This window comes from Protomyctophum parallelum (genome assembly GCF_964188405.1).
Source record: "Protomyctophum parallelum genome assembly, chromosome: 17".
Taxonomy (NCBI): domain Eukaryota; kingdom Metazoa; phylum Chordata; class Actinopteri; order Myctophiformes; family Myctophidae; genus Protomyctophum; species Protomyctophum parallelum.
This window is the reverse complement of record NC_139719.1, coordinates 31,728,397-31,750,696: the sequence shown is the minus strand read 5'-3', so window position 1 is coordinate 31,750,696 and position 22,300 is coordinate 31,728,397. Positions and strand designations below refer to the sequence as shown.

The 22,300-nt window shown below is 42.5% G+C and overlaps 2 protein-coding genes across 2 annotated transcripts in view; both read left to right on the top strand.

Moving 5' to 3' along the window:
• Nucleotides 1-13,316, top strand: part of LOC310875004 (transient receptor potential cation channel subfamily M member 4-like) — a 31,246-nt gene extending 17,930 nt beyond the window's left edge. The window contains exons 9-28 of the mRNA XM_083788009.1: nt 3,469-3,571; nt 3,682-3,803; nt 4,643-4,933; nt 5,152-5,253; nt 5,863-5,991; nt 6,091-6,220; nt 6,854-6,999; nt 7,233-7,345; nt 7,480-7,599; nt 7,802-7,866; nt 9,190-9,425; nt 9,530-9,645; nt 9,977-10,109; nt 10,209-10,383; nt 10,483-10,648; nt 11,441-11,622; nt 12,035-12,170; nt 12,293-12,365; nt 12,544-12,682; nt 13,258-13,316. Of these exons, the coding sequence (XP_083644135.1) occupies nt 3,469-3,571; nt 3,682-3,803; nt 4,643-4,933; nt 5,152-5,253; nt 5,863-5,991; nt 6,091-6,220; nt 6,854-6,999; nt 7,233-7,345; nt 7,480-7,599; nt 7,802-7,866; nt 9,190-9,425; nt 9,530-9,645; nt 9,977-10,109; nt 10,209-10,383; nt 10,483-10,648; nt 11,441-11,622; nt 12,035-12,170; nt 12,293-12,365; nt 12,544-12,681 (2,676 nt within the window). The 3' untranslated portion in view covers nt 12,682; nt 13,258-13,316. The remainder of the gene's footprint in view (nt 1-3,468; nt 3,572-3,681; nt 3,804-4,642; nt 4,934-5,151; nt 5,254-5,862; nt 5,992-6,090; nt 6,221-6,853; nt 7,000-7,232; nt 7,346-7,479; nt 7,600-7,801; nt 7,867-9,189; nt 9,426-9,529; nt 9,646-9,976; nt 10,110-10,208; nt 10,384-10,482; nt 10,649-11,440; nt 11,623-12,034; nt 12,171-12,292; nt 12,366-12,543; nt 12,683-13,257) is intronic.
• A 4,381-nt stretch (nt 13,317-17,697) lies between these two features.
• Nucleotides 17,698-22,207, top strand: LOC310874498 (uncharacterized protein). The gene is made up of 6 exons (XM_083787319.1): nt 17,698-18,585; nt 19,465-19,571; nt 19,871-19,939; nt 20,035-20,089; nt 20,182-20,218; nt 21,133-22,207. Exons 1-6 carry the CDS (start codon nt 17,997-17,999, stop codon nt 21,152-21,154), a joined length of 879 nt encoding a protein of 292 aa, XP_083643445.1. The 5' UTR covers nt 17,698-17,996; the 3' UTR covers nt 21,155-22,207.
• The last annotated feature ends 93 nt before the right edge of the window (nt 22,208-22,300 follow it).

Genomic DNA, 22,300 nt, shown 5'->3' with positions numbered 1-22,300 from the left:
TTTCCCGATTAACGAACTGGCCCGTGATGTTTCCCAATCTCTCCAATCTTTCCATATGGCAAACAATGGCTTCAAATATTTGGGTATAAATATAACCCAGTCTTTTGGCTCTCTTCTTGAACAAAATTTCACTGCATTGACAACCATGGTCAAGACTGACCTCCAGAGGTGGAATGCTCTGCCTCTTTCCCTGGCTGGCAGAGTACAGACTGTTAAAATGAACATATTACCTAGGTACTTGTATCTTTTCCAATGTCTCCCAATATTCCTCCCAAAATCGTTTTTTACTAAATTAGACTCTATGATTTCATCCTTTATTTGGGAAGGTAAAATTCCAAGAATCAGATTGCCTTTACTGCAGAGAATTAGAGCTGAGGGTGGACTGAGCCTTCCAAACTTCAGGTATTATTATTGGGCTGCTAACATTCACAAAATAATTCTCTGGTTGAGTGAGCCTGAAGACTGCTGGTGTAGGCTTGAGGCTGGTTCTTGCATTTCGTCCTCGCTTGAAGCATTGGTGTGTAGTCCTGTACCTTTTGTGCCGTCAAAATACAGTACAAACCCGATTGTTGTCTCAACACTTAAGGTTTGGGGACAGATTAGGAAGGAGTTTGGTTGGTCATTGCTCACCATGTCAGCGCCCATCTGCAATAATCATCTTTTTTTACCTGCTAAAATGGACTCTGGGTTTGCTGCATGGGGAAGAGAAGGTCTGATTTACTTCCGAGACTTGTATATAGATGGCCAATTTGCAGAATTCGGAGATTTGTGTGCAACTTATGACCTGCGACAATCTGACCGGTTTAGATATTTTCAGGTTCGACACTTTGTTAAAACCCACTCTCCAACATTCCCGCAGTTACCTATGCGGTCGGGTGTGGAGGTCTTTATGCCTGCAGCAAGCCTAGCTAGAGGTGTTGTTTCTTGTCTCTATGAGACTATCCCCCGCAGAGACCCGGGTTTGGATAAGATCAGGGCAGGCTGGGAGGCCGAATTGGAGATCGCATTTTCAGATGAGTGGTGGGAGCAGGCAACGGAGAGGGTTAATTCTTCTTCTTCCTGTGCTAGGCTTAGCCTCATTCAGTTTAAAGTTCTCCACAGAACCCATTACAGTAAAGCAAGGTTATCTAAAATATATCCGGGCATGACGGATAGTTGCGATAGATGCTTACAATCACCAGGGAATCTGTCCCACATGTTCTGGTCTTGCCCCAAATTGATCCCATTCTGGAAATCTTTCTTTGACATAATTTCTGAAGTGCTGGAGACAACCATTTTGCCTTGCCCCCAAATTGCAATTTTTGGAATCCCGGAGGAGGATGTAGTTTTACCCAGAAAGCAACTTAATGTTATTGCCTTCGCCTCATTAATCGCCCGCAGGAGGATACTTCTACAGTGGAAGGCTAAGTCCCCTCCCTCGGCTAAATCATGGTTGATTGATGTTATGTCCTTTCTGCAACTTGAAAAGATCAAATTCACAATTCGAGGGTCCTCTGACAAATTTTACAACCATTGGCAACCTTTAATATCGTATGTAAGCAGTTTAGAATCACTTTCACCTGACTGAAGACACGTGGTGTGGGTGTGCGGATCTCTATTGGTGCAGTGTATATATATAGCATAATAATACATCGGAAATCATTACACATGAGAGTCGAGAAATGAGCCAATTAAGCTTTTATTTTTCTTGTTTTTTTATTTTTTATTTTTTATTTTTAATATTACTTTGTTTTATTTGATTTACCTATTTGTGTTATTGTTAATGTTATTTTTACCCCCCATTTGAAATTGTCTTGTCTACCTATTGGTTTTATACCTGTGTATATATTGTTTGTTATGTGTGTTGTTTTGTACTCAACCCATTGCTTTTATACCTGTGTTTATATGTTGTTTGTATGTCTGGCCTCGTGGGGAGGGATGGTGGGTGGGGATGACTGGGAGGGGAGTTGTGGGAGAAAATGTAAAAAAAAACAAAGAGTTATATTCTCTGTATGTGAAATCTGTGGAACCTTACTCTTTGAATAAAATTTACTTAAAAAAAAAAAAAAAAAAAAAGAAAGTGGAATGAGATAGCTGGGGAAAGAAATATTCTAGAGGTGTGTTTGAACTTATAGGTGGTGGCTGGCATGTCTTGTGAGTTTTGGGAAGTGCATAGTTTTGACAGGTCTGCCTGCTGTGGACAGTGAAACCCTGACCATTAAACACGGGCAGACGCAACGATACAGTCTATCATTCATTGTGAAGCCAGCCACATGTTGATGCAAACAGACGTGTACAGTAGCTGCTCGGCCTGCTCCAAATGATATTCCCATTCGTCTTTGTGTCTGCCCGTGTAAACGCAGCATCGAGTGTGAGGATTGGGGAACGGATGGAAAGTACCATAGTGTTATTAAGGAGGACTCCTTGGCTTCTAACGATATGGACCAGAGTTAAACTAATGTTAGCTCCCATGCTAATTAGTTGCTACCCTCGTCAGAAACAACACCACCATCCAGATCGGGTGGAAGCTGCTGATATCACTTTGCTTGTGTGCCCGTGGATGGGAAATGAGATTTAAAAGGCTATAGAAGCGTGGATGAAAGCACAGATGTGCAATAAAGTTGTGTCGTGACTCGTATTTGCGTGTGTATTCCATCTGATGACGAGTGGTTTATGCTGCTAGTGCTCGTGTGTTGTCGCTGCTGGCTGCTGAGTGCTGATGCATATTTAAGAGTGTCATAAGCAGGCCCAGGCCGTAGCGTAACGGTCTGGGCACCGGACTGGTAATCCAGTCGCAGTGTGCCGCGGGTTCGACTCCCGGACCCGACACGGCCTTTACTGCATGTCATCCCCCCATCTCTCTCCCGTTTCCTGTCAGCCTACTGTCTGTCCCTTCAAAAATCAATAAAAGGCGTAAGCCGCAAAAAATATCTTAAAAAAAAAAAAAAAAAAAAAAAAAAGTGTCATAAGCATGCGCCCGTCCTGCGCTGGAAGTAGTAGATCTACAAGTTATCTACCCGTCGCAATGCACAGCACTTTGGCAGCACTTTTCCCGCAGTTACGAAACGAAAACTGTCAACACAGAGAGCGCTCTCTCAGCAGCAGTCAGCACAGAGATGCCTGTATGACAGTCTCTGACTCACGGAGCGAAGTTGACATAACGCCATAACGTGGTTAACACACGCACAGTAATTATAGCGCCGTTATGGAATGGGAAATGTAAAGCGTTAGGTTACAAATTATTGCAAATTGTAGTTTCGTTATGTAACGTAACGCGATGTAAGGGCGTTAGTCACAACACTGTATGTCACAGCTTTGAATCTGGCTGACATTTGCTTTATGACTGTAAGTCAAACTCTTTATCTTGCTTCCCATAGTGTACCAAACGGAGCAGAAAAATAGTTTTACAGGTTTCTGTTTACAGTTGATTATGTAATTGCGGAAATGGGTAATCATACTCATCCTGTGACCCTTGACTCTGACCCTCAGGCTCTGAGCATCTACCAGAACAGAGACCTAATCACAGTCTACTATGGAGAGCAGGAGGGGCCAGATGACTTTGATACAGTCCTACTCAAGGCCCTGGTGCGAGGTATAGAACAATATTATAATACATGCTGTTCCGGGAGGTTAAAATAAAGTGGCACACTGTATATTTTGATTTTGCTGTAACGTCTGTCTGTCTGTGTGCGCATGTTTCAGCCAGTAAGAGCCGTGTATCTTGTGATGACAGCCCATACACTGAGGAGCTGAAACTTGCAGTCACCTGGAACAGAGTGGACATTGCCAAGAGTGAGCTCTTCAATGGCGACATCCACTGGAGGGTGAGAACCAACACAACAAGAAGTCATAGAAATAAATATAATCACTACAGGTTCATACATGTAAATACTACCACCTAGTGGCAGTGACATGTTACGACTGCAGATTTTGGAGTTCCTTTGAGTGACTCAGATTTACTGACCTGTAACATGTTGTCATATCACACAAGTAAAAGAGTTGGTGAAATTCTTTATTGTACAAGCTGCCAACATTTTGTAGTTTCAAGGAAAGAGTATAATGGTAAAGAACAAAGAAAGAAACAATGTGAAATTGTGAATTGAAATTAGGCAGAAATACTTTTTTTTGCAGGTAGAGTAACACACAAACACACACCATGATTTGCATCAGCTGTAGCCCCAGAGTGAACAATTTTTCAACCCAAGTGCAATCTGCTGCATTATGCATTATTGTGGGGGACTCCCACACAATAACACATTTTTTTTTTTTTTTTTTTTTTTTAAGATATTTTTTTGCGGCTTACGCCTTTTATTGATTTTTTAAGGGACAGATAGTAGGCTGACAGGAAACGGGAGAGAGATGGGGGGATGACATGCGGTAAAGGCCGTGTCGGGTTCGGGAGTCGAACCCGCTGCACACCGCGACTGGATCACCAGTCCGGTGCCCAGACCGTTACGCTACGGCCTGGGCCAATAACACATTTTTAAGTATTATTAGTAGTGCTGTATTTTTATAAAGGCTAACATTGTCACACAATCTATATTGTACAATACTGTTTTAATGCTAGTATAGGCAATTACACAGAAAAAACGTATAGACCTGAATGATCTATTTCATTTCCTGGGCTACAACAGCTAAATGACCCGTCTTCTTAATTCACCAGGACGAGGACCTGGAGGACTCCATGACGGATGCCCTGGTCAACAACAAGCCCCAGTTTGTGCGTCTCTTCACTGAGAATGGCTTCAACATCATGGCCTACCTGACCTACGGCAGGCTGGAGAGCCTCTACCGCACAGTGGCTGATGGCACGCTGGCCTACTATTTGCTACAGCGTCGCCTGGTGGAGCGACAGGGAATCCCAGGCTCTGTGGGTAACCTGCTAGACTCGCCTGCAAAGTCGAAATCGGGAAGCCCTCGGAGTGGACCAACGACAGCGATCACCCTGTTTGAGGTAGGGCTTTTGATCCTTGATTGATTAGTGGCACTGCAGAGATGAATAAGGTTCGGGGAGGGCAAACTAGTTGGAAAAACAAATCTGTTTTATGAATCTTTCTGCAAAAAAAGAAAACTAAATCAGGAGTTTGACAGAAGCACAGGAAATGTGGCCTCTGTCATAGGTTTGCCTTCTTTCCTCACTTATATCTTGTTTCCATTTCCCTACCTCTCCAGGTGTCTCGTGTCCTGGAGATGTTAATGGGCGACGTGTGCAAGCCGTTCTACTTCCCTACTCTGGGACTAGAAGACTTCACCTCCCACCGGAGGGCACTGAGGGTACTCTTCAGAATACTAACTACTATCTTCTTAAACCCTATGCCTATATACTTGTTTACCGGGATTCACTAGGGGTCTGAGCATGGCCCCCTCCTTTTTCCCTCTACACCAAACCTCTCTGGCAAAAATGGCCAATTTACAAGCTCACATGTCTGCTAATTTTGCTGAATATTCACCTACAGTATTTTGACACACCAATAATTGGGATGCTAGCTAGGGCTCATGTGTTTTGTACTGTATTACATTTGATTACACGTTTGATTATGTAAATGCTGTGCTACTTATAGCAGTTACTTCTGAAAGGCCTGATTAGTAATATAAACATAAACAAATAGCCCTGGATATGTTTTTAATCTCTAGGTCAGGTGATTGACTCAGGTCATAATAGACTACAAATATTAACATTTTAATGTATGTTGTCTATGGTGGTAAACAAAACAGACCTATATTTATGATAGATACCTTTAGGAGAAATGCTGATGCCAGAGATGATAGGGTAAGATAGTTCCAAGTAGTATATTTTCCATCTACAAAAAATAACCCTAATTTATATGTTCCCGGATTGTGTTTTTACCGCCCGTCTTCATAGTTATGTTCTCTCCTCCTCAGCGTGCCAGTAAGCTGTTGCGTGGAGACTGTGTGTACAGGGACCAGCTCTGTCGCTACCCCTGGGCCTCTCTCTTTATGTGGGCAGTCCTACAGAACCGCAGTGAGATGGCTGTCTTCTTCTGGCAGATGGTAAAACACCTAATGCTCAGAGAATGCAGACACATTTGTATGTACATATGTTATGTTGGGTCATATGTACTCTCTAACTCTGTCCCCTGTTCATTCCAGGCAGGGGAGTCTGTGCTGAGTTCTCTGAGTGCTTGCAAGATGCTAAGGGAGATGTCGAAGGTTGAAATTGAGGCGGAGAACCAACTTTCTATGAAAGAGCTGGCACAGAAGTTTGAGAACTTGGCACATGGTGAGACAAATCACTTAAACTAATGTTTTAGGTTGTTGCTCCTCAACTGATACCCTGGGCTGTATTTTGCGTGTCTTAAGTACCAGGTCTTATTCCCTAACTTGAGTAAACTAAAGACCTGGAGGCGTGATCAATGCTCTTTGGCCACTCAGAATAGCCAAATGGCATTGATCACGCCTCCAGGTCTTTAGTTTACTCAAGTTAGGGAATAAGACCTGGTACTTAAGACACGCAAAATACAGCCCCCTATGTCTACAAGCTCCTTAACGGCACAAAACCCATTTCTATCCTAATGCCATTTCTATCCTAATACCATTTCAACCTTTTACGTTCAGTCACCTGTCTGCTCTGGTTGATTGCACAATGCATTGTGGATATGGTACTGCCACCACCAAACTTTTAATAGCTTTATAAATAACTTATTGTAAACCTGATTCATTTCTTTACTTTCCCCCTGTGATATCCTCTTGTGATACCGTTTGATATCTAATCATGAATAAGTAATAACTCAACTGAAGTTACGTTTCAACACTATCCAGTTTGGAAACGGTCTACTGCATGAAAATGTCTAATTGTTTCTTTATTTTCAGCTCTCTATAATATTATTTTCTGTGGGCTGTCTTGTGCCCTCAGATGTGTTCGGTTCATGTTACCAGAGTGATGAGAGTCGCTCCTTCAAGCTGCTCATCAGAAAGTCTCCAGTATGGGGCGGCACAACATGCCTCCAGATGGGCACGGCTGCTGACGCACGCCTCTTCTTCAGCCACGATGGAGTACAGGTTGGTTCATATCTATCTGGCTGGCTCAGCTGCCGGATGCTGTGTTAAAAGGTCCTCAAAACACTCGATTAATTTCCTAGCATCGGTGCCTCCGACTTGGCCGGTCGCTCCAACAAAAAACATTGGAAGAGTTTGTGGATTAAAACTTTTGTCAGGACGACACTGAGCTGTAGCTTATCAAATTACATAATCAACTGACGGCTAAACACAGACCATTCTTCTCTGCTGTCCAGTCGCTGCTGTCTCAGATTTGGTGGGGTGACATGAAGAGGAGCACAGACGTGTGGAAACTTCTCCTTACATTTTTCTGCCCCGTCCTCTGCTACACAAGCCTCATTTCCTTCAGGTTGGTGCCCGGCCCTACACGTTTGCCCCATTTGTGTATTATACTACCGGTACTTATTTCAAAATTAGTTTGAAGACTTTTTAAGTTGAGCTTTGTTTTTGTTCACGGGTTTGTCATACCGCTCCACCTCGCAGGAAACCAGAGGGAGAGGAGAAGTCTGAACAACCCAACCAAGACCAACCGGGTCGGGACAATGACAGCAGCTATGGAGGCTATGGAAACACCATCTTCTCCTTCTCTGATATGAAGCACATGTAATCATCACTTAATACACAAATGTACCATCCTCTCTGTAAATCAATCAAGTGAGAACATTCCACCCACAGTAAGAGAGCAATGCTTTTACTTGATTAACATACAGTAGGATGTTTAACCTTTTATTGCATTGTCTGTCTCCTTGGTCAGACTATCATAGTTTTACTGACTCACACAAAATATGTAATTGTATTTTTCTAGTGATGCTGAAACACAGGGAACAAACAGTCCCTATCCCAGTCCCAGAACACCTGGTCCAATCAAAGGTAAAGCCTATCTTACAGTCAGTTGCTGTTGGTATGTACTCCACTCCCAAGGGAAGACACCCACTGCACACAAAATGTGGTGGAAACAGAGCTACACTTTCTAACCACCGGCCCACTATACCAAGATATCAGAGACGCATACTTCCCACAGATTACACACACCCATGACAAACGACAAAAAAACTCCCATACATATTGGGAGAAATGCAACATTGTGCACAAGTGCAAGATTTGTGAACTGTTGCTAAAAGGTTAGCCAATAGCATAGTACCACCTTAAGGACTACTGCCTGTATCGAGTAGACCTCTAGACCTACTGTACATGTAAACAGAGCTGCTACTTTTACACACACTTAAATGTGCTGTTTTTTTTCCTTTTGTATACTATTTAAATGGTTTTGAGGGAAAATGCTGCTTTTTGTCCCAAAATGACTTCAAAAGATTGCCATTTGTTTCAAAACGCTTCATACCCCATGCATACAACATGTATATAACGATGCAATATGACATAGGTCTGTTTACAAAATGCTGTACCCCATTTTAAACAGTTTATTATATTTTGACACTTGCTTTGACAATTCAGTATTTTAGCTGTGACGTGAGCGCCCCCTCCTGAGATACTTCCGGGTCCTACTTTTGTGTCGCTTTTGTGTCCCCATGGAGTTATACTGTGATGCTCCGTCGGACTAAATCTGAGACGAAAACAACCACGAAAGTCTCATTTTACCGCTTTCCTGCGCTGCTCTCCAAAATCTGGCTGTGACAGGCCGTCTGCCCCACATGGAATACTATCGCCATTTTATTTTATTGTGTCAACTAAATCCTCATTAATGCAAACTAGATTCAACATACTCAAGCCTGCACACATTCTAAATATCCCCCGAAATATTTTACCGAACAAATGGACTGTTGCCACCTTCAATAATAATGATAATAATAGTCTTTATTGTCTTCACATCATATATTTTTGTTGTCATGGACACTTGTACAAAACATTAATAATTCTACTCGAGTTGGAAGCATTAAGACTGATTTTAACCCTCTATGGCTTCCTTTCTGAAAAATAACGTCAATTTAAAAAGATTCACGCGTTTAGATATTCTATTTACAATGGGATGCGGACGGGAGCTGGTGCCACTTGGACCCGGACGTAACGTAGCACTACAAAATGACGTCAGATTTAAATACTGAATGTAAACTCATGCCAATAAAGCATTTATTTTACCAGTGTGAAGTGAGAACACTTAACTAGTTCATATGGCATGATGTGTCTTATTGAAGTGATTATATTCCTAATTGTGGTCAAACTTTCTCACCTGTACAGGCATACCCCACTCTCCGCCACGCAAACGTCCCTTTATTCTATCAAGATGGCGTCAGTTCTGGTTCGCTCCCGTCACTTCCTTTTTGGGCAACGTGCTGATGTACTTCGTCTTCCTGCTCCTGTTTGCCTATGTGCTGCTGGTGGACTTTAAGCCACCTCCCCCTCGAGGCCCGGCCATCACTGAATACGTGCTGTACTTCTGGGTGTTCACCATCGTATGCGAGGAGATCCGAGAGGTGAGTGGGAGGAGGTTAGGTTGTCCTGCATTGCATTTCCCATGTTGGAACACTCTGTTCATGCATTCACAAATTGGTTTGGTTGACGTTTAATTACTTTTCAGGCATTCTTCGTGGGCAACAGGACTTTGCGCCAGAGGATGAGGATATACACGCAGGATCTCTGGAACCAGTGTGACCTCACTGCCATCATTTTGTTCATTATTGGTCTTATTTGCAGGTTGGTAGATGGACATTTTGGAGAGCTTAAGCCAGAACGGGGATCAGAATCTTCAAATCATAAAAAGAGAAGTTGAATTAAATTGTATTTAGATACGTGAACCTCAGCGTCCCTAGTCTGGGCAAGTCATAATAGGCAAAACATTTGGCAAAAATAGTTGAACTTTCAGCAAAAATAGCCCAATGCGTTGTAGATCAGACTGTATATCAGATATTTTCGTCCATGAAATTTGTTACAGAGAAACATGTAGGGGCGTAGTACAGGCCCCTCAAAGAAGCATTTTTAGTGGTTAAAGAGATTAAAATGTGTGCTTATTCTGCTTGTTTGTCAGGATGTTTGAGTGGTCGTATGAGTCTGGACGAAGTTTCCTGTGTATCGACTACATGGTCTTCACACTCCGCCTCATTCACATCTTTGCCATTCACAAAGAAATGGGACCAAAAATCATAATTGTTGGCAAGATGGTAAGACCCGACACGTACATCAATTTTCTTTCATCCTGCTGTGAGGGTAGTGTTGGTCACTCGTCTTATTATGAACACATGTTTGTTTCTCACTTTCAGATGAAAGATATCTTCTTCTTCCTCTTCTTCTTGGGGGTGTGGATAACGGCATATGGAGTAGCTAATCAGGCGCTGCTCTATTCCTATGATCCCAACCCAGATCGTATCTTCCGTCACGTGTTCTACAGACCGTACTTGCACATTTTTGGACAGATTCCCGTTGAGGAAGTAGATGGTATGTCTGTTTTAGTTTCACATCTGTGTAAGAGTTTGAAATTCAACCTTCCAATCCTCCTCCTCATCATTATTATTATTATTTTTTGTTTCATCAAAGTGGGAAAGCAATGGGACATGCCCTGCACTGACAACGTGACGCTGATAGATGGCGGTGCTGAGCCATGCAGGAGTTTGTACAGCAACTGGCTGGTGGTCATTCTGCTGGTGGTTTACCTGCTGGTCACCAACATTCTGCTCATCAACCTCCTCATTGCCATGTTCAGGTAGAGAACCAGGAACCAGGGACATCTCCCCTTGGTTCTGTCTGTGGCTCCATAACCATGCTCTGTAATACGTATGTAGTACGTATTACGTAGTTATTATAGTTATATATAATATATTATATTATATAGTTATATTATTATTAAGTAGTAATATATGTAGTACGCTGGCTGTAACTCTCTTCTTGGTTTCCCTCTCAGTCACACAGTTATCACAGTTATCTCATCCTCATCTCTGATCTTGCCTTCTACAGTACATGTCACCCTCGCATCCCATGAAACGTTGTTTTTCAGTGTGTTGATATTGGGGGTGGAAAATGAAATCGATCAATTAAACGCAACTAATAATCGATTCACAAATGTCAAAAATATATTTTATTATTTAAGAAATATAATATAATTTTATTTTACAATTTTTTTTTTTTTTTTTTTGCTTTTTCTGCCTTTATTGATAGGTTGAAAGTAGACAGGAAATGGGGAGAGAGATGGGCAAATGCCGTCAGGCTGGCTTAGAAGCCTAGGTGTCCAGACGGTTAAATATAACCGTTTTATTAGCAATACAAGATCATGGAAGAAAATTAATGGTGTTTTTCATTATGGATCATTAGAGGGTGGGGGGGGAATCATGTAGCTACTGGCATCGGGATGCATCGGTAATCGGATTGTAGCCCATTTAATCAGAATTCATCGAATCGTAGCCTTCGGAATCGAATCGTCAGGAATCTAGAGATTCCTGCCCCTATGATTTCTACAGTACATAGTGTGTTGATTTTGTCCCTTGGATCCACCATGCAGCTACACCTTCTCCAAGGTGCAGGAGAACAGCGACATCTACTGGAAGTTCCAGCGCTACAACCTCATCGTGGAGTACCACTCCCGTCCTTCTCTGGCTCCTCCATTCATCATCCTGTCCCACCTTCATCTCTTTATCAAGAGGAAAATACGCAAGGTGCCCTCTGTCAAGATCCACCACTTTGGTCAGTATTTGATTTGGATCAAATATTTTGTGATTTGACCATTGTGTGAAGTTTTGATTTGACCATTGTGTGAAGTTTTGATTTGAACATTGTGTGAAGTTTTGAACAACACTAGAATTGTTGATTAAAGTGCATCGATGTTCGGGTCATAATAAGTCGGTTCATCGATGTTCGGGTCATAAGTCATTCCCAAGGCATTATTCTTAAAAACTGATCTCATCTGTGCAAAATGTGTGTAACACAGATGTTAGTACCTACCAAACATTGATTATGATGGAAACAATGTAATGTTTTGATTTGTGGACATTGTCTAGGACTCTAGGCCAAGCTCGACCTCATCATGTCTACGACGATACTGCTCAAATTATGTTAATGCATGCAAATAATTTCAGCATTTTCCCCCAATGATTAGTGTTGGATTTAGGAATAGGGAAAGAGGCTAACCGTCTCATTACATGGGAGACCATTCAAAAGGAGAACTTCCTGACAGACCAGAGCAAGATTCAGAGAGGCAGCGACTCCGAGAGGCTTAAGCGGATGTCTGCCAAGTGAGATAACGACTTCATCCAATTTCACTTCATGTCGATCACTAAATTGACCTCTGGTCATAAACTTGCACCAGTTAAATGGCTCTGTATCGCATTGTACTGAACTGTGTGTGTTTTGGCAGAGTGGATAGTGTGCTGAAACAGCTGACTGAAACCAGAGACGTTGACCACAGGCTGAGAGCTTTGGAGGCCGAGGTAACTTAAAGCTGTCTATTCAAAGCACCGCCCTTGGGCCTGTTCCTATGCCTCACATTGATTTTTGTCTGTGATGATGAAACCTCAGGCACAATCTTTTGTCTGTGATGACACCTCGGGCACTTTAAAAAAAAACGTTATTTAAAGGTTGAGATTCATTCTGCTTTCCGTCCACTAGGTGGAGAATTGCTTGAAGGCTCTCACCTGGATCACAGATACGTTGGCACAAAGCACGCTGGCCAAACCTGGTCTACCACCCCCCACCTTTAGAAGTATTTCTACAGACACGAGTTCACGTTCTGGAATGATGAAATAATTGCGAACGCAGTGATTGTGAATGCAGTGAGCACTAACTATGAGACCCTGCAGATCATGTCTGTGTGTCCGTGTGTGTGTGTCTGTCTGTCTGTCCCGCTGTTACACCACCCGCCCGCCACCAGAGGGCGCAGCTGTATCACACAAAACACACACGGGCCCAGGCCGTAGCGTAACGGTCTGGGCACCGGACTGGTGATCCAGTCGCGGTGTGCCGCGGGTTCGACTCCCGGACCCGACACGGCCTTTACCGCATGTCATCCCCCCATCTCTCTCCCGTTTCCTGTCAGCCTACTTTCTATCCCTTAAAAAATCAACACGCACGCACTCTCTCACACACACACACACACGCACACGCACACGCACACACAACTTAACTTAAAAAAAACTTAACTTAAAAAAAAACTTTAAAAACACTTAACTTCAAAAAACGTAACTTAAAAATAAAATCTTAAAAAAACACAAAAAAGAGAACTTTAAAAAGAAAACCTTAAAGTATGTAATTTATTCTAATTGTTATTGCCATTTACGAGCTGCGTTCGCTTCCCGCGTTTGCGCGTCTTACTTGTAAAATAATACATTTAGAGAGACTAGATAACATGTAAGTACAGAATGTCTGCAGATCCCACCTTTTTTGTGGCTTTCACCTTTATTTATTTTTAATATTTAGTTTTATAGAGGGACAGACAGTAGGCTGACAGGAGATGGGGGGGGGGGGGGTGACATGCAGTAAAGGCCGTCAGGATCGGGAGTCGAACCCGCGGCACATTGCCAGACTGGATTAGCAGCCAAGGTGCCTGAACCGCTGAGCCACAGCCCAGGCCACCCAGTGTCCTTCTGTTCACAGAGACATTCTCATCTTCCTCTGCATTCACCAATTCCTTCACCAATTCCTTAATACTTGCAGCCCTTCAGGTTCAATGAAAGGGAGGGAGGAATCTCCTTTCTCTTTGTCTGCTGCTACGCCAACTGATTCCAGTTCTTGATTCTAAATGTTAAGCATGTATTCGACTAATGCAGTGGTTCTCAAAGTGGGGTCCAGGGACCCTCCGTGTTCCTTGTGATGGTTCCAATTCCAAATAGAGCCTTACCGATCTGTAACTCTTGAGTGTACAAATGGAACCAAATGGACCTTTCCGGGTCCATTATAGATAGGCCTATAGAAGAATTTACCCTTTTGGGTTAAAAAGAAAACCACTGGACTAATGTATTCCTAACTTCAACTGAAAGCAGGGAATAGGCACAGTTTTGTACACTATCAAGTAAATAATGGAATATATTTTTTTATGTGCACTTATTCATTTCAGCACATGCAAAGGGAAATAATATACTGTGTGGGTGTATATGTTTGTGTAATGTATTATGTATTCACAGTTGCTGCACTATTGCACTGGTACTGTATCTTTAAAAAATATTTTTTTACAAGGTGTATTTGATGTTCACATGGGTTGCTGCTGTTTCATGTTCAAATTTAATTAGTTTCCATGTGATTTTTAAACTAAAACACTTATTTACTACCTTGATATGTCATGTTAAAGATCAACAATGCTGATGTTGGTATTAATGTAAATGGCAGATACTACATATTGGAGAATCTAGTCTCTGAACTCGATATAGAATGCTGTAGGCCGGCATGTCCCAAGCATGTAACATGTGGTCATGTTTCACTGGCATCAAATTACCCCATGGGACCATTCTGTTCTGTGCATGTACATGTGCTTGGTGGTATCTGTACACGTTTACTGTACAAATGTATACTTGCTAATGCTACATGTATGGTTTTCCACAAAAAAGCTACATGATTATATGAATACTACAGACATGTCAATGATGAGACATGTATGGATTGGAATCCTTTTAAATAATTAAAGTACATTTACATTTGAACATGCATTAGTAAATCTTTGTCCTGGACCCTCAGCCTGTTGAGCATTATGGGGAGAAATGAAAACTGATTATATTCTCTTGAAGGATTAATTGGATCAAAGAGTTTAAATTCTTGGTAAAAGTCATACATTTTAATGAACACATTTACTTTGTAAAATCAACAGTCTGTCACATCAAAAAGTACAAGCTCCCAATGTTTTGCAGTTTCACAAAAATAGTGTAATGTAAGGTCATAAGGTCAAAATGGAAATTAAATTAAGAAATGCTTATTGTACAAGTTTGCAGCAGATGTACTGTAGAATCAGTCTCAGTGTAGTCACAGGAGTAGTTAACCCAAAAAGGACTTATTTTCTATCAATTACACACCCCATGAAGCCTTGATTTAATACAAAAGATTGTCGTATTCCTGAGCCAATAATTTGATGGGTCATCGTCAGTAGGAGAGGGCCCTATCTTGCGCCACCCCTTACCCCTAAACTTAGTTATTTGCCATATTTTAAAATACTTCAACTAGCTAATCGACACGTGAGCTTGTAGGTCAGCTATTTTAAAATGTTTTCAAATAATACAAAGGGATAAGGGCTAAGAGGTGCAAAATATAACAGTGTCTCTCTTACTGGAGACCACAGGTCATCAAATTATTGGCTTTGAATGTGACAAAAACAATAAATCATGAGGCGTGTAATCGATGGACAATATATTTTTTTTAGGTGAACTCAGACAATGGAAGACGGGTTTTCAACAGATTTTGACCCAGGGACTACCATTCTGACTAAGAGCAACCTGGGAACCATCACTATTGTGTCGGGTGAGCTGACGTGGAGACCTGCGGGACAGTCCCGAAATTGCACCGTCTGTCACATGTCCCACATGTCATGGTGAGCTTACGTTAATCATAATCTTTAATCATTTTCCATTAAAAGGCTTTTGGAGAGAAATGAAGCCAGACTCAGAGGGCAGGTGTGAGAGTGTGTCTGTATTCAGATGATGCTCATTGGCCCTCACTATGCATAGGCAATTATGTTTCTGCACTGTCAAATAGGCCTACATCTGGCTTTTGTTCAAGCTTTATTCAAGCTGTTATAACAGCTAACTAATAACTTTGGTTGGTTATGTAATGAAACACTTTTGTGTTTTATTAATAAAGTACTTTTAAACTGAAGATGATGGCCAATGTTTATTTAAAAAAAAATAGATTTTGAGGGACCACCTGCAAGACATCATATAGCAGCCGATGTCTTAAGTGTATATAAAACCAGTAAGACGCCTGAGGGCAAGAATCAATCTTGCCAAGGGCGAGGTCGCATGCACGCATCCGCCTGGGTAACAGCAGACTGCTGGGCGAGCGCTGGCGCTTTGACATGGGGGGTAAGATCTTAATTTTTGGGCCTGTTAAGAACTCTAGTGTTCGCCGGCTGCCAGGTGCGGCTGCACTAATAACTGTGGGGCAGGCCCGTCTAGAGTTTAAATGGACAGGTATCAGTCAAAAGGGAGACATCGAAGAGGAAGGATTGATGGGGAAGGATCAACATATGGAATGTCAGAACAGGTTAGCTCCATATATGGAGATCTAAGGGTTTGAGGTCAGATGTAGAGTTGCTGGCCAATATTGATGATCAGGTATCTCCATATATGGGCTTAATATTGATGATCTCCATCCCTGATGATGATGTCACGTGATGTCACGTGCTCCATTCCTGATGATGTCATGTCCTCTCTCACCCCGACCAACCAACCAACCAACACACACTGATGGGATTCCATAGTTAACTGCGACCATTGGTCGCAATAATGATATAGCCAGTGCTGCAGCAGTTGGGTGTAATCATATTCATGCATGAAGTGATAATGCCTGTGAGACGGCCTGTGTTGCCATTGCCAAGACTGACCTGGCAACAGGGCTCAATGCAAATTCATCAGCCCCTATAGTCATTCCACCAGTGGAATTGGAATATGGCTTTTGATAGATATATACTGTAGTGTTGGTATTGCTTGTGTGGTCATGGCACCACAGTGACACGATTGTGGCTGTGGTGGTGGAGTGTCCTTGATCCTCTCAGCCTTGGTTATGCACAGATTCTCTGATGTTAAAGAGATGAGAAATAATAAAAGACTAGTGGAAAGAGTGCATGAGAATCCAATGCCTTGATTAAAATCTACCGTGCCAATCTACAAGCTCACAAGACAAGCTATTTTTGGCACGGAACACCATCTTATAGTAAGGTATAAATCATGCTTCGGGGTTAAGAAGAGGTGAGCTGTGAATTAGGTAATGTCAGAGGTGGGGTGAAGACCAACTGTTCCAAACGTGTGCAGGCACAGTGGATTATGGCTAGACCAAGGAAAAGGTGTAGCGTAGTGCAAGGTTTCAGTGTGCCAGAACTCTTATTGAAGGTCACACTGTGGAACTGTGTGGGGAGACAGACTTTTAATAGCAAGCGGGGCCACCTGTCAATCTTCAGTGACTCAACACAGGGAGTTGGACCCATGCTGTAACCACGCATGTGCAAGCGAGAACATGTGCACAGGAGTTATGTGCTTGCTTGCTTTGTGCATACATTTGTCTGCACTGCTACTATGACGTGTGTGCTTGTGTGCGTGAGTGCGTGCGTACGTGTCATTAACCCATGCAATTCAATGTGATTTTAAATGGACCACCTCAGCATTTTTTTCAATCGCACGCTTCCAACGCTGAAACTGCAAAGCCTTGCCTCAAGCCACTCCTTGCCCATCTGGGCACATCCAAATCCTGCAGTCACTATATACCTCAACTTAAATCTTTGGTTTCAGGGGAATGTCAGCTGTCAATGTATGTGCCTAGCATGCATTTTCAATGCCCCATCATCTCAGTTTCTTTCTATTTCCAGTTGCTCTGTACATCATTCTGACACCACACCTCCCTCCCCGAGATCCATCAAAAAACTCAGCAGCCTGACTACTTGACTGCCCCTCCCCTCTCTCTCTTTCTTGTTGTGTGTGTGTGTGTGTGTGTGTGTGTGTGTGTGTGTGTGTGTGTGTGTGTCTCTCTCTTTTCTCGTGCACGTGTCCCCTCTCTCCTATATGCTGGGTTATGGGCATTCTTCCCAGACATGTGCCTCTGTCAATCAGTCCCATAAACCTCATACGCTGCACACACATGCCCCCTTGTTGTCACTACCCTCTGTGTAACCAGCATAAGGGGCAGCTCACTGGTGGGTCCGTGTTCTTGTACTCAGCCTTTCTCTGACTCAGGCGGCCTCTCACTCGAACCCACCTCGGACCTCGGACTTTGAGAACGCCTAATAAAGTTTGTTTTGTTTTTTGCCACGGATTGTTTTATTGAAGCCGCGCTTCAATTTACATTTTATTTCTGTGGGGACCTCATTTATCCTGAGTGGAGTTACAGTCCAGAAGAGGTTTCCTCCACGTTAGTTGTTTGAGTCTTCCAACATGGCTGTTATCAAATGCTGGATGGTGGGGCTCCTCCTTGTGCTCCTGTCTCCTCTCCAGCTCTCTCTCTCTGGGATGAGCGCCCAGGACGTGGCAGAGGCTGAGGAAGAGGAGGTCCACCGTGATGAGGCAGAGGAAATGGCTCACACAGAGGAGCTTGTGATGGATGACGAGGAACACCATCACGCAGACGGAGGCCTGGAAGACGAGGAGGAGGAACATGAACATCTAGTGGAGGAGGAAGAGGAGGCCGTTGAGGAAGAGGAGGCAGCTGAAGAGGAGGCCGTTGAGGAAGAGGAGGCCGCTGAAGAGGAGGCTGTTGAGGAAGAGGCTGTGGAGGAGGAGGCCGCTGAGGAGGAGGAAGTGGAGGAAGAGGAGGCCGCTGAGGAGGAGGAAGAGGAGGCTGAGGTGGAGGAAGCGGCTGAAGAAGAGGCAGAGGAAGAAGTTGAGGAGGAGGCAGAGGAAGAAGTGGCAGAGGAAGAAGTGGAAGAAGAGGAAGTAACTGAGGAAGAGGAGGCTGTAGAGGAAGAAGAGGAAGCTGCTGAGGAAGTTGTCGAAGATGCCGATGAGGAGGAGGAGGAGGAGACAGGTAGCTTCTTCCTCACATAACAGCATTGGGATTGGAGCAATATATATATTAAACTGGTGTTTAATGGGATATCTCTTGGGCTAACTACAGATGTGAGTCTTTGAAGTGTATTCTAACTCGCGCTGTTATGGATACATTGTGAGGTTGACTGCAAAGGCCACAGGAATGTTGTTACACTTGGGGAGTCTTTTAATAGATTGCTATATCTGTGGAGCAGCCAAGCAGTATCTAAACTATTCAAACCTGTTGATTCATTGTGACGGTGATGTGAGGCATGACCACCAATACTGAGTGTCAAGTAGCACAGGAGTATTAGTATTATATTGCTGGCAACATTGCTGCACATAACTTCATAAAACACACACACACACACACACACACACACACACACACACACACACCCTGTCTGGTCAGATCAGTTGGGTAGTTACTTCTGGATTCCCAGGCATTAACAATGGAGTGATATTTGCACAAAGAAAGGTTCAGGTGAGTGTCAGCTTGATCTCCACCTCCCAACAGCAAACAACAAGAATAAACGAGAAAGAAAGTTCAGGCTCAACATGTCAGATTGTGATTGCTTGCTTTCTGAGTTTGTAGATTTGCTGTGAAGAGATTTGGCGTAGAGGGGAAAAGGAAACTAGAGCCCTGTATAGAGATCTATACATGCATGAAATGGACAACAAGCTAAATAAATGTCATACATTGTTATTGCATTTCAAAATGTGGTTCATGTTCAGATATGGTTTTCTCCAATGCAGTGTGACACTGCCAGAAATATAATCTCACGGTATCTTGTCTACAGAGGGTGTGCATGAAAGGGCGGGCTAATTTTGTACACTCTGCAGTAATGCACACCACTATATTGAACCCTTCTCTTAGACGAGCATGAAAGTCACGTAATGGAGCATGTGGTGGAGGAGGAGGCTCACATCGATGCTCCACACTTCCGCTCAGGCTCTCTGTGTAGTGTCTGCGCCATCTGCAAGGTAAAGAAGTTGCAAAGATGATGTGAAAGTAATAATCTCTGTCCAATAATTAATACAATAATTACGGCTAATGGAGTAACCCAGCAATTCCCAATCTTTGGGCCATGAGGATATTGAAAAACCCTTGAAAAATCTGGAACTTAATTAGCCAACCGATTAACCAGTTGATTGGTCATTAAAATAAACAGACTACTTAACATGGCAGCTGAGTCACTACTTGTTGACTTGACAATACCTTACAGCTTACATGATCATTTCACAGCCCATGTAAACTAATGTGTGCCTCTGTCCTTCATTAGAACTGTCATTACTGTGACAAATGTCCATGTGATGAGGGAGAGGACTCTAACCATTGCCAATACTGTCAAGTAAGTAGCCTATCTCACCGGTTCTGAAAGTGGGGTGGGGGGGGGGGGCAACACCAAATAATCTAACTAACGATGACTTCTCTCTGTTCTCCCAGGAATGCCAGCACTGCTACCTGTGCCCTCTATTGTGTGACACAGTTTGCTCACCAGGTAAATGCACTTTTTACACCAGTGATGATACCAAATTTCCTGTCATTTGTATCTATTGTATTTTTTATTCTTATATTATTCTTATCTTCCAGGTGGCTTTCTGGATGAGCTAACCGGGTCCATCTTCATGTAAGACTCCTGGATACAGTACAGTACAAAGACATTGTGTATTATTGCTCCAAGGGAAATACAGTTTGCAACCCACAGAAAACAAATACAGTATATACTTTATATGGTGGCAAACAACACATCCTCCAGTTAACTTTTACACTGAAATTGTAAGCTAAGTCTACAGTAGTGAAGGGTATGTCAATATGTATTGTTATGGACAAGTGCGTGTGCACGCGCGCACACACACACACACACACACACACACACACACACACACACACACACACACACACTTCTGCATTTCACACAATCTGGACAGCAAATATCGGTATATAATGTATTTTATTTATAATGCACTTTACTTTAGCAAAAATCTCAAAAGAAAAAAATCAGCACACCATTAAACATAAAACAGAAACAAAACATTTAAAACATGAGGTCATAAAGCCTAGAGGTATAACCAGTGTAGCAACAAAATACAAATGCTTTTTGTTAAAAAATGTCCTCTCTTAACCCATTTTGGGCGGGAACCCCTTTTGGTGTTAGCATTACGTTATGCTTTAGCTATTGAAAAATAGCAGATCTACAAGCTCATAGCGCGCCACCAAGTGGCGCGCTATGAGCTTGTAGGTCTGCTATTTTTCAAAAATCGAAGAACCACTGACATAGAAACATAGCTTTTTCAGAAAACTGTCAGGATGTAGAAGACATTTTTAGAATCTGATCTCAGGTCAGAAGATGGAGTTGTGGGACCCCCCACAACTACCTTCTTAAAGCCATAGCGCCCTCCATAGTATATCATAGTACCTGATGATCAAGTTTTAGGGGGGAAATCACGACACTTGGTCGCCCATGGTACGTAGGTTGGTTATGTGTTATGTCCATGCAGTGTGATGGTCAGCATATCTATGTTCTAACCTGTGTATTTCCAGGACCTTCTCCTCTCTACTGTGAGAACCCTAGCTGGAACCTGGAAGCTGTGCCCTTGGACACCACCGTGTGGATGCACCAGGCCTTCCGTTTTGGAGCTACGATGTTTACTTTTCACATCACCGACGCTTGGCCTTAAGGTCACAGAAATGCCTGTCAATATGTTTTGATAGTCATTATGAAATGAAGATTTTGGTGTAACGCTTGTATAGATAGGATATCTCCACTAGCTCTGACATCTCAAACAAGATCTGATGGCATTTTTCTTTAGATTTAACCACTTAAACACACGTTTTTCCCTCTACACCAAATCTCTTCGTTGAAAATAGCAGGTCTACAAGCTCACATCTGCTTGTAGATCTGTTATTTTTGCTGAATATTTACCCCAGCTTGTAGATCTGCTATTTCTTTTGAATGTTCTAGTACTATTTCATTCTGTTTACTCAGTAGCTTTATTAAACAAATATATAATGCATTTTTTAATTGGAAAACTTTTCCATTAACGACATCAAACAAACATTGGAGCAAACAATTAGCCCTTCGCTAAATCCCACCCCAAAAAGCGATTGTCCAATGCCAATCCAAATAGTTTAGCAACTGTTGCTATGCAGGTTAAGCTTTCGCCACTTCATAGCTGTCCCACCCCGGTGATTACCGTGCAACATGAAAACTCCTGTCGTTTTCCCTCTGTCATTTCGTCGTATTTTTAGTTTGATTTAAATAATGTCATGCACATTTGCCCAGTGCACAGCCTACTGCAGGCCTGGTTGACTAGATTTAGAAGACATTTTGAAGGTTTTGCTTCTGTAATGATCCATTATTTATATAGAAAGGAGGGACTTAGCGAAGGGCTATAATTGCTTCCATAGCAGAGGCCTGAGTACAGGCTTCTCGGTTGCAATAATACAGAAGAAAAATAAAAGTTGTTGTCTATAATCTCTTTGCTCTACAAAACAACCCATAAGATGAGCTTCACATCATTGCATAAATTCTTATTTTATATTATACTTTTTGCCACCATGTTATTGGTGGTACTGATTCCCATCTGAAAATAAACTAATGTCGATGTAATTGTCATTACAGTGTTTGTCTATTCGGAAATACTGCTCAATGAGGAATGCTGCCTAGTTGAGGATATTTTATAATGCAAGTCAGAAAAGGTATTTATTA